The sequence below is a fragment of the Lissotriton vulgaris genome, chromosome 6 (assembly GCF_964263255.1).
Source record: "Lissotriton vulgaris chromosome 6, aLisVul1.2, whole genome shotgun sequence".
Taxonomy (NCBI): domain Eukaryota; kingdom Metazoa; phylum Chordata; class Amphibia; order Caudata; family Salamandridae; genus Lissotriton; species Lissotriton vulgaris.
Window position 1 is genome coordinate 593,704,473 of NC_141694.1, and position 11,998 is coordinate 593,716,470.

Consider the following 11,998-nt stretch of genomic DNA (forward strand, 5'->3'; position numbering starts at 1 on the left):
GCCGAACTTCGCCAGAGCCGCCCATAGGTACAGCCATTCCACTGTGTCAAATGCCATGGTGGCATCCAAAGAAACCAAAATGGCCGGCTCACGTAGCGTCTCCGCCCTCGCCAGCACGCCATGAAGACGGCGTAACTTCAACGCGGTATTGCGGGCCAGAATAAAGCCAGACTGGTCCAGGTGCCCCAATCCCCGATCACTTTAATCAGACGGTTAGCTAACATTTTTGCCAAAATTTTAGGCTCCACATTCAGAAGTGAGATAGGTCTATAGGAGGTACAGAATTCACAGGGTTTACCCTCTTTAGGGATCACCACGATAGACGCTAAACGCTGGTCACGGGGAAGCGAACCCCTCTCCTTGGACTCCAAGAACATCGAGCGAAGATACAACGTCATTTTGTTCGGACACAACTTGTACAGCTCGATGGGTATGCCGTTCGGGCCCGTGGCTTTTCCAGAGCGTATGGAACGAATAGCGAGCGCTACTTCATCAGTGGAGAAGTCCGCCTCCATTAGCTCTCTGTCAGAGTCGGACAAGCAAGGCAAAGCGATATCCCTAAGCAAAAGATGGGAGTCTTCCTCCGGCCGGTTCGAGACCGGCGCATACACCGTTCGGAAGTGGCAAGCGAACTCCTCCACAATCTCCAACGGATCCGTCACACGTACACCATCCATTCGCTCAACCACCGGTACCACTCGATTCAGTCTCTCCCTCTTGTCCAGCCAAGCTATCAACTTCCCCGCCTTGTCGCCCACATCATACAAACGGCCCTGTTGCTCTCGACACATGGCTTTCGCGGCATTCGTGACCAAGGCTTTATAATCAGACTGCTTCAGTTGCAAAACATGCATCTTTTCACACGTGACCCCACACTCAAGATCCCTCTCCAAAGCCACTATATCAGACTCCAGCTGCTCAACCTCTCCATTGTGGCGCTTCTTAGAGCTGGCAACTAGCGACAGCGTCTGACCCCGTATCACAGTTTTAAAGGCCTCCCATAGGGACACAGACGAAGACACCGATCCAACATTTTCAACGAAGTAGTGATCTATGGCTTTAATCATCCCAGCCCTGGTCTCTGGAACACGGAGATGCCAGGGATTAATTGGGGCGACCCGGCCCCCAGCGTCTAAATGGGAGATCTATATGGATCCATAGCGGGGAGTGATCCGAGATGCCTCTAGGCAAATGTCAGGCCTCTCGCACCGTTGTAGCCTGGGCTGCGGGCACAAGAATATAGTCAAGTCTAGCTAAGCTCCCATGGGCCCCGGAGTGGAAAGTATATTGAGCCTGCCCTGGGTGAAGCATTCGCCAACAATCCACCATACCAAACGTTTCCAAGAAACCACTCAGGCAGGACTGCGATGGTGTAAGAGCCCTAGGAGGATGTCGATCCTCCAGGCCGTTAACCACCGAGTTGAAGTCCCCTCCAACCACCAGAATCCCCTCAGGAAGCCTCAACACCAGTTTCCCCAGGTCGACAAATGCGGTGGCCTGCAAACCCGGGGGGACATATATCGAGAGGATGGCGACCGTTCTCCCCTCCAACTTACCAACAATCGCCGCATATCTTCCCCTGTCGTCCAATATCGTTTCATCAACCTCCAAGGGAAGGGAACTACGGATCATAACACCAGCCCCTCTAGAGCCCGAAGTGAATCCTGAGTGTGCCACCAACCGGTAACCCCTCCGGTTCATTGCATGGAACGTGTTCCCCACCAAGTGTGTTTCTTGCAGTAATACAATGTCGGGGGAATGGCGCTTTACATATTGGAGTACAATTCCCCGTTTAATTTTGTCCCCCAAGCCGTTGACATTCCAACTCAAGACTCTCAGCCCCCTACCCCCCATCCCGAAAAAGAGTAGCAGGGTCCCCCAAACCCCACGAAGGAAACACAGAATAAGCCATACAACAATACGTAGCCTCGAGAACAATGCAAACAGTAAAAAGAAACCCCCCCTCCCCCAAAATACCAGAACAACAGCCCCCCACCCTGCACCCCTGCGGTAAAACCAGAAAACCACCCCATTCTGCAGTGTGCCTGTCGCCCTACCCCAGAAAACTAAACTACAAGTAGAAAAGGAAACACCCCCAGAGGAGGAAAAGTCCCGAACTCCCCGCCGCCCCAGGGCTTATCTTTAAGAGTGTCATTGACCCAAAAAAGGATAACAATCCACCGTAACACGATACGATGGTAGCACACGCCGGTGCCCCTACTCCTCCTGGTCCCGTTGGCTGCCTTCAGCACCTCTGGATTGTTCTGCATTGTCCCGTGGCATAGATAGTGTGTCCAACCAGTCACTGACCACCTCTGGCATATCAAAGAACAGCACCCGCTCATTATATTCGATGCGCAATCGGGCTGGGAAAAGCATAGCATACTTCATGCCCAGGTCTCTTAGTCTCCGCTTCACTCCAGAAAATCCCAGTCTCTGCTTCTGCATCGAAGGGGTAAAATCAGGGTAGAAGTTGATGGATGCATTCTCGAACTTGGTGGGGCTGCTAGTCCTCGAGGCCTGCAAAATGGCGTCCCTGTCCCTATAGTTAAAGATCCGCACAATGATGGGTCGCGGTGCAGCCCCCTGCTTGCGCCTGCCACCCGGGACTCTGTGGGCACGCTCCTCCGCAAAAAGGTTACTCAGGCCCTTAGGGGCGAGGTGGTTGAGGATCAGATCTTCAACGAGTAAGTCCGTCGATTGATCGGCTGAGGACTCCGGAACTCCGACTATGCGGACATTATTGCGCCTAGCGCGACTTTCGAAATCCTCAAGCCGGCGAGCAAACTGGTCACTCGAGGTCCGAAGAGTCCGGATCTCAGTCTGGAGATCGGAGACATCGGTGGTGAGACTAGCTGTTTTGACATCCAACGACTTGACTCTCTCGTTAGTCTTGGCCAAGTCCGCCCTAATCAAGCCTACATCCACCGCCACCGTGTCGATCTTGGCCGCCAAGGTTTCGTATTGTTGGCCCATCGATGATTGTATTCTCGCAATGGCGCCCATCACGTCTCGAAGAGTTGGCTCCTCCGACTCAGGGGGGCCACCACCAAGGTCCTCCGGGGTTTTGCCAGTCCCGCTAGGTGAGCCCTTGTTGCGCGCAAATCTGTCCATAATGGTGGTCTGAGCTATGCCACCGCGAGTCACGTTCTTGAGGGACCGCTTGTCACTATCAGACTTGCCCGCCATGGTGGGCTGCGCGCCCCTCAGGGGCTTTTGGGACCTGGTGTAAATGGCTCCCCACAAGGAAAAACCACGAGAGACTGAAGTGCAGGGCGTCGGTGAAGATCAGTCAAGCGAGTGCGCTCTTAGGCCAGCTTGATCACTAGGCAGCCACCTCCAACCTTCTTAGCCAGGAAAAACGAAACCGAAAGTAGACCCCGGGTAGCCGTCCCCTTCCACAAGCTGTTGTTGTTCAACTACTTTCGGGGTTCTCCGGATGCCCAAGTCCCGGGATGAGCCACGGTGTAGGCCTTCAGGCTTCAGGAAGGAATAATTCGGGCGTCCGGCATCCGATTCAAAGTTTGAAAAAGGCCTTTCAGATCAGGAGAGTCTCAGCTACTACAACCCGTCGTCAGAAACAGGATTTGCGCCAGGAAAGACGGTGGAGGCGGTGAGGGTTTCGGGAGCTCACAGCTCACGCGACCATCTTGGATGCGGGCTAAGCTCCTGACCTACCTTATACTTACAATGCATCCTGCCCTTGGGCCTACCATAGGGGTGTCTGATATGAAGAAAAGGGAAGGTTTAGGGACTGGCAAGTGGGTGCACTTGCCCAGCCAGCATGACAGTACCAGACTGCACACAAGCTCTGCAATGGCAGACCTTAGACACATTTTAAAAGGCTGGTTCTGTGGGAGGCACAACCAGTGCTGCAAGCCCACCAGCAGCATTTGGTTTACAAGCCCTGGGCACTCCTGGCGCACTGTACTAGGGTCTGACAGGTAAACCAAACCAGCCAACCATGGAACCACTGATTAATACATCAAGTTACAATAGGAAACACTTGCACTGTGGCACTGGGCAGCAGTGGCACAGTGCCCAAAGCATCTAACACCAGCAAAAACAAATGAGGCGACAGCAAAAGTGGAAGGGAGACCCACGCCAATGGTGCCAGGTCTAACAGTAACCAACACCAAAACCATTATTAACAATGGCAACCTCTGAGATTCCATGTGACAAAATACCAATCTGTAGCCTTTAATATAGGGTTGTAATAATCCACATTTAAATGCCTACCGACTTTAAACATATGCTTTTCACAATAAATATGTAGGCCTAGTGCATTTATCATAACATTTCATAATAAACAGATCATGCTTATATCCATGACCATTGGCTTACCGCCTTAAACAACTCAGTCCTACTGTATCGTAAATAAACTTTGCAACAAACCAAAAAGTGAAATACTTTAAAAAAAAAAACAAACATTATCAGTTTTTCGCCCTTTTATGCAAGGATTAGCACAGCGACACGTACAAAAATAAAAAGAATAGTCCAGAAGCAACAAGAAATACATAATAAACACTGGATCCAAGAAATCGGAAAAAAAAGATAATTACATATTTGCAGAGGTTGGCTTTAGAGCAGCATTTACACAACACAAACATAATTTGTTTATTAATATAAAGATAAGTAAAGTCGAACTACATTTTTCACAAGCGAAAACAAAAGATCAAATCTGATTACAAGCGATAACTAATCATAAAATAACTATTTACTCCTGAATCCATTCAGTAACAGCAGACCAACTCTTAGCACCCATTGTTCTCTTCCTCCTCCCCTTAGTGTTATATAATTCTATTTCTAAGTTGTACATGGCAAGTAATCTTGACCGCAAATTTGAAAACGTCGGTGGATCGGGCTGATCCAATCCTTCGTAATGCAGGCCCGTATCACCGCCATACAAATGAACAAAAAAGATACAATACTTCTTGATCGAACCTGAGCAGTGATATCTAAGCCAACCCCAATCAGAACCAGTTCCCCAGTTATGCTCATAGGAGATCCCAAAATTAAGCCTAAAAATTGCTCCATTTCTTTAAATAGCTCCCCTAACTTAGGACATGAAAAGAACATATGGACTGAATCCGCCGCATACAGGCCAAATCTGTTGCATTTGATCCCAGCAGATGTCCCCCACTTTGAAATCCTACTTGGGGTATAATACATATCATAAATGATCATATAATGTTGTGTTAGGTGCGCATCCTCCCGGTCATCAAGACTTGATTGGCAAGCCCCAGGGATTCCCTAATATTAACATCTTCTAACCCCAGTTTCCTTACGCATTTTCCTTGACAGAGATCTAAATCATCGGAAAATGACTCTAATAGTTGTACATAAAATTGGTTGATAGATGTTCTCTTCTTCATTTTCTCGATAAGCGGGATCCTAACAAGCTGTTGCTCAAGTCCAGGCCCTTGCTTATTAAAAAAGCTGTGAATTTGGAGATATTTAAAGAATTCATGTTTAGCTAAACCATATTTCGTTTGCAGATCTGAAAACGTTGCCAAAAGGCCATCTTCACAGAGATCCCCTAAACAGCGAATCCTGTGTAGTCCTTATCTGTCAGTCACTTGATCACGAAAAATAATTGGAAGTAGCGCAGGAGCTGAGAATGGAGTATAAGCATTCAATTTAAAAACACCAAGTTGCCGCTTGACTTGTTTCCAAACAGAATAGGCTGCCTTAAGTATAATACATCTCTAATAAAAGAGAGAGGGACCCTCTACCAAAGGGATGGGGTACCAACTGTTGACTATGTCAAAAAAAGATTCCCTCTGGCCACAATAATCAGAATAGCATAACATCAAACATATAACACATAGAACAAGCAAACTTAAAAACAATGCAGTAGTGATCAAGATTCTGAAACAGCAAATCAATTATCAAGTGCACAAGTTTATTTAAAAATTAAGTTTAAAAGACAAATTAAAAATGTACTAATCACAATCAAGGGAAAACAGTCAATATAAGGAACAATTATTCTTTACAGTTCATCACACAAGTTCCTAAAATGAATGGGAAGGAGGAACACAAAAAGGTTATATTCCGCATCAGTCAGAACAGTCCTTCGTTAGTAATTAGAAATCTCTCCCCCAACTCTCAACGCGTTTCGACGAGCCAGAAAGATATAGCCGTCTTCTTCAGGAAGTTATTAGCTGTTTTCCCCAGAGATACTTTATAGGGAATTTTCTGGTATTAAAAAGATGCAAATGTCGCCTGCTGAGTGGCGGCAAAGAAACGTCTTTTCTGTGCCGTTGGTGTATACCGATTAAAATTAATGTAATGTATTCCACTCAGAAGACGCAATCATTCCTAGCAGCTTGAATTAACGACCGGTTGTTCGCACTGTCTAATAGCGGCTGGAAATCGTTTATTCACGCGGTGCTATGTTAAGTCCATAAAAACATCCCAATATGGAAGCAATAATATAATCTTTAAGCCAATTCCAAAGTGAAATGGGGCTGTCTAAGTCTTCCCATCCAATGGTGGCCAATGCTCCTTAATGACGGAACAAATAGACTTCCCGCGTGACCTCTCCGTAGAATCAAGATTGTGATTAGTACATTTTTAATTTGTCTTTTAAACTTAATTTTTAAATAAACTTGTGCACTTGATAATTGATTTGCTGTTTCAGAATCTTGATCACTACTGCATTGTTTTTAAGTTTGCTTGTTCTATGTGTTATATGTTTGATGTTATGCTATTCTGATTAAGTATAATACAAGCAGTACTTTTAGTGGAAGCACTCAACTTATGCCCAATCAAATCCTGTACTCAGAAGAACTAACATTTGGGTGGAGCTCAAACCCCTCTCCAAGTAGGACTCTGAAAGCTGTTTTTGTTGTTCACTTAAGGTTTGACAGATGCACTGTCAAGCCAGACCTAAATATCTATGTAGATTAGTGTAGCCCTCAGGTCGCAAACACAAAATTACACTCTGAAGTCTAAAGTTAGTGACTTCCCTCCACCCATCTCTACTGCTGTCAGAAAAACAACGTCAATTATTTAGTTAACCAAAACATTTTAATTGCATTACAAAGTCATGTGTGGCCCTAAAAGTTCAAGCCCAGACCTACTGCTGCTGATTCAGGCAGCTGGATAAATAAAACTATTACAGCTGCAAGAGAGCAAGCATTTTATTAATGGAAGCACACATGTCCAGACTACCAACATGTGTGCGGAGTCAAAGCCCCTCTCCTAGTAGTGCTTCTTAATGGACCTTTTTAGGTCTCGCCTTTTCCATTCCGCAGGAATGGAAAATGGAGAGAATTCTAGTGCTCAAAATACTCGTCAAACTAAGGCTTTTTTCTGTGCGGTTTTCTTCAAGTTCACGTGAATCACGTGACCAAACAAGCACGCGCATCAGCCTCCCTCCCTCCCTCCTAATTGCATTTTTTCACGGCCGCCACCACATCAAAGGGCTTCTCCCAGCGTGTGCTCTGCAGCTTCTCCTCCCCTAATTATTCATGGCTGGCCGGCCATACTTTCAGTTTCCCGGCCGCTCTTGTTTCCCTAATTCTCTCTCACGCTATCACGTGCCCTCTCTTGTAATGTTTTCTCTCTCGGCTCCCTCTTTCTCTATATCTTTATGTGTCAACTGTGTCTCTCTCCAGATTATTTGTCTACCCGTTTGTTTCATTTCAGTTTGTCTGTCTTATTCGTCCCTTTGTTTTCTTTCATCATATGTGCCAGGCTGTCACCCCTCATCGCTCTCTTTTCTGTTTTCTGCATTTGTTTGTTATTTATGGCTGGGCGGCCGTACTTTCAGTTTCCTGGCCGCTCTTGTTTCCCTAATTCTCTCTCACGCTATCACTTGCCCTCTCTTGTACTGTTTTCTCTCTCAGCTCCCTCTTTCTCTATATCTTTATGTGTCAACTGTGTCTCTCTCCAGATTATTTGCCTACCCGTTTGTTTCATTTCAGTTTGTCTGTCTTATTCGTCCCTTTGTTTGCTTTCATCATATGTGCCAGGCTGTCACCCCTCATCGCTCTCTTTTCTGTTTTCTGCATTTGCTTGTTATTCATGGCTGGCCGGCCATACTTTCAGTTTCCCGGCAGCTCTTGTTTCCCTAATTCTCTCTCACGCTATCACGTGCCCTCTCTTGTACTGTTTTCTCTCTCAGCTCCCTCTTTCTCTATATCTTTATGTGTCAACTGTGTCTCTCTCCAGATTATTTGCCTACCCGTTTGTTTCATTTCAGTTTGTCGGTCTTATTCGTCCCTTTGTTTTCTTTCATCATATGTGCCAGGCTGTCACCCCTCATCGCTCTCTTTTCTGTTTTCTGCATTTGCTTGACTCTTTCACTTCCGAGCTTATTAAAGCATAACCCAAGACAGAATACAAACCACTTTATCCATTAGCATTATCCTTTTTATGAAATGTATTAATCTACTTGAAGTTGTGCAGGGCTTCTCCGAGAGGTAATGAGGTGTCAGCATCTGCTGGGGACCGAAGAGGCTTCCTCCTCTCAAGACACAGACGATCCTCAATTAACTGAGCGCCAGCAAAAGTGGGCTGGGACCGACTCCATTAAACCCTTCAGATGCTTGAGAAGAATCAATGTAATCATTTCATACAGCTAATACCCAGTGAGGGATGCGCGCACATGCGGCTATGCAGACGACGTGCAAGAGAGGCACAGGAACGCGTGAAGATCCTTACAATGAGACACAGCGTTAATAGGTGCGCGTGATGTGCAAGGATATTATGATATGCAGTGAACCTTCCATAGTTACTATTAAACATGCATCTTTCCCTATGCAGACATGCACAAACAGTGGAAACAAGTACGGTGTTGTTGGCCAATACACTGACTGAATACGACCATAAGCATCAAACAAACAGAAAGCCACAACCTCAGCAACCACCAAAGAAAATGATGGTTGCAAGCATATCCAGGTCCTTTGAAGTTCGTGTCAGTGCTCATCACACAGCAGGAGCAGAGGCTGGGATCAGTCCTTGGGACTGCCTGCTGCTGGGCAAGGCACTCAAATATCAATAAAGACTATTAGATGGCAATCAGCAGTTGAACTAAGCCAGAACACAATTTGCAGTTTTTTAGAGGTTTCTCACTTCAGAAGGTTTGCTGGTTTGTGGCCAACTAATTATGTCATTTGTATAGCTTATTTATGGGCCATTTATTAAAGTCGTTTTTCCATCACTAAAACTTTCACATAGTCATTTTGGCTAGCCTCCACACAACCACACACCCAACCACACCACACACACAATCTCACACACAACCACACACACAACCACACACAACTACACACACACAACTACACACACGCAACCCCACACACACAACCCCAAACACCCACACACACCCCCAAACACCCACAACTCCACACACAACCCCACCACCATACACGCATACAACCACTCACACATACAACCACTCACACATACAACCACTCACACATACAACCACTCACACATACAACCCCCCACACATACAACCCCCCACACATACAACCCCCCACACATACAACCACCCACACATACAACCACCCACACATACAACCACTCAAACAACTACACCCCCAACCGCACACACACAAACACACACATCTGTCGCCCTAACTCTATCTATTCCCCTCACTCTATCTATCTATTGCCCTCACTCTATCTCTCTATCACCCTCACTCTCTATCAATCTATCTATCTCCCTCACTCTATCTATCGCCCTCACTGTCTATCTATCTATCGCCCTCACTCTGTCTATCTATCTATCGCCGTCACTCAGTCTATCTATCTATCGCCCTCTATCTATCTATCGCTCCACCACAGCATCACTCAGGGGCACCACAGCATCACTCAGGGGCACCACAGCATCACTCAGCACTACCACAGCATCACTGGTTCAAATATGTTCTCTCAATGTTTGAAGCTTTATTGCAAATGTTACAAATAAAATGTTAATATTTCATTTCTGTTCTTGGATTTTAGTCACTGAACATAATCTTCACAGCAGTTATTTACAAAAGTTTAAGCTATTGCCATTAAAAATTACAATCACTTTTATTTAAGTATTAATTATTTAAAAAAATTAAAAGCCAATGTTAATTGTAATATCAATACATCTAAGTAAAGGCAATACAAAACATGTGACATTACAAATAATAAAAGTGTCACATATGCTAAAGTTAAAAGTATTGGCATTGTAAATCACAAAACATAAATATAAAATGTCATTTACAAAACCAATAGCTCCAACTTTCCTACTGCGAGACCTATTGGCAACGCCAGTGCTTGTTAGGTTAATCACTGAATGTGGTGACAGCAGTGCTGTCAAACCAGACTTAAACCTGCAGGCAGGTTCTTTAACTTTATATGCAACACATTGACCTAATTCTATTTTTTAAAGGCAGCATCACATCACCGCCAGAAAGTAAGCACTATGGTGAAAGCTGTACTACAACTCTCAGATGACAAGGTTGGGTGAAAGAACTGGCTAAAAAATATCACATTAAATATGACATGGGGCATTTGGAAGCGATACAAAACAGGGCACAATGGTCTGGGTGAAACACACTGCAGCAGGTTGTTAGTATCAACCCAGAAGGCTAACATCACAGATGACCTCAGATATTCACGTGGGTGACATTAGTTTAGTGCCAGAGGAGGTACCTGGGCAGCGATCACCCGGCGAAACTGACAAGCTGCCATCACTTAGCCCAGCTGGGAATGTGGCTCTGTGACCAGGATGCATTGATACTCTGCCGCAGCCGAAACCAAAGCAAGGCGGCAGAAAAACGAAGAACAGTACCCAAGTGCATCCAAAGCAGGAGAGTAGACGATGTAAGGCAGAATCTTAGATTGAAAGAGACGACGGACTATTCAAGTCTGCTAAATTCCACGGAGTCGTTGGCAGCCATCAGGGAGCTTTCCCGGTTCCTATCAAACAGTATGTTTCTTGGCGTACAGTCTTCAGTTGTAACCCAATACTTTAAGATATGATAACGAAATATTCATATTTAAAAAACTGTACATAGGTAAAAGCCATTATATATGTGAAATGTATCCTCTTTTCAAGCAACGTTTCTTAAAAAATATTTAAAACTCTGAAATGTGTTCATGTTTGCTACAGAACTAATGCGCTCCTGATTCTTATTGATCACCCATTTAATAGACTGAAGCAAGTATAGGTAAATGAATGTTGCTTGCAGTTATATCTCATATTCTAAGACGGCGTTGGCGTTTTCTAAAACATAACGTGGGGCGGGGTTTGCTGTGTGTCACTTGAGACTCTAGAATCAAGAGCTGACCAATCGACGAGTTTATCTTTCCTAGCTGAACTCTGCTCTGTGCATGTTCTGGTTCGCGGGAAACTCTCGTGGAAGTTTATCAACGCTGCACCACTGGGTGCAGAGACCATGAACAGCAGCAGCACATCTTCCGTTTCTAAGGTGAGTGGGGATTGCGCTCCGTTCAGCTTGAGGTTCTGTGAATGGAGCTTGAGAAACAGTGTTGTCTTCTGTACATCATACCTTTAAATTTTAGGAAATGTCTAGTAATTACAGATAAGTGAAGTTGTGTTGTTTCAGAACCAGGAGCTTGCACAATACCCCATACTAAAACGTAGTTTTGCCTTAAGTAACTGTTATGATTAAAATAAACATTAGCCTTCTGCTGTGAATGGGAGTGTTTTTATCTTGACAGTTGACTTGTTTTAATAATACCTTTTGGATAGATGGGTTCAGTGCTGGATCTGGAAAGAAAATGCTTTAATAAACCCATTATTGAGGGACAAAGGTGTGGCAGCAGAAAGGGACGGAGTCACGAGGTCATGGAAAGCAAAGTCCTTACAGGCAACTTATACATTTATGTATAATAAACATTTATAAAAGCTTTGCCACCAAGAAATTGGCAGCAAGGACAAATGTGACAGTAAATCTCTTCTGGCTTCCTTAATTGATCACACTGTTGATGCATTTTAAACTATCTCATGGCGTCAACCCACCTGCTGCAGAGATCTTTTTGTGCTAAG

The 11,998-nt window shown here is 45.1% G+C and overlaps 1 protein-coding gene across 1 annotated transcript in view; it reads right to left on the reverse strand.

Moving 5' to 3' along the window:
• The window catches only part of RARS2 (arginyl-tRNA synthetase 2, mitochondrial), a 273,941-nt gene extending 263,112 nt beyond the window's left edge, over nt 1-10,829 (reverse strand). Inside the window, exon 1 of the mRNA XM_086926598.1 lies at nt 10,639-10,829. Within this exon, the coding sequence (XP_086782724.1) occupies nt 10,639-10,677 (39 nt within the window). The 5' untranslated portion in view covers nt 10,678-10,829. The remainder of the gene's footprint in view (nt 1-10,638) is intronic.
• Between the last annotated feature and the right edge of the window lie 1,169 nt (nt 10,830-11,998).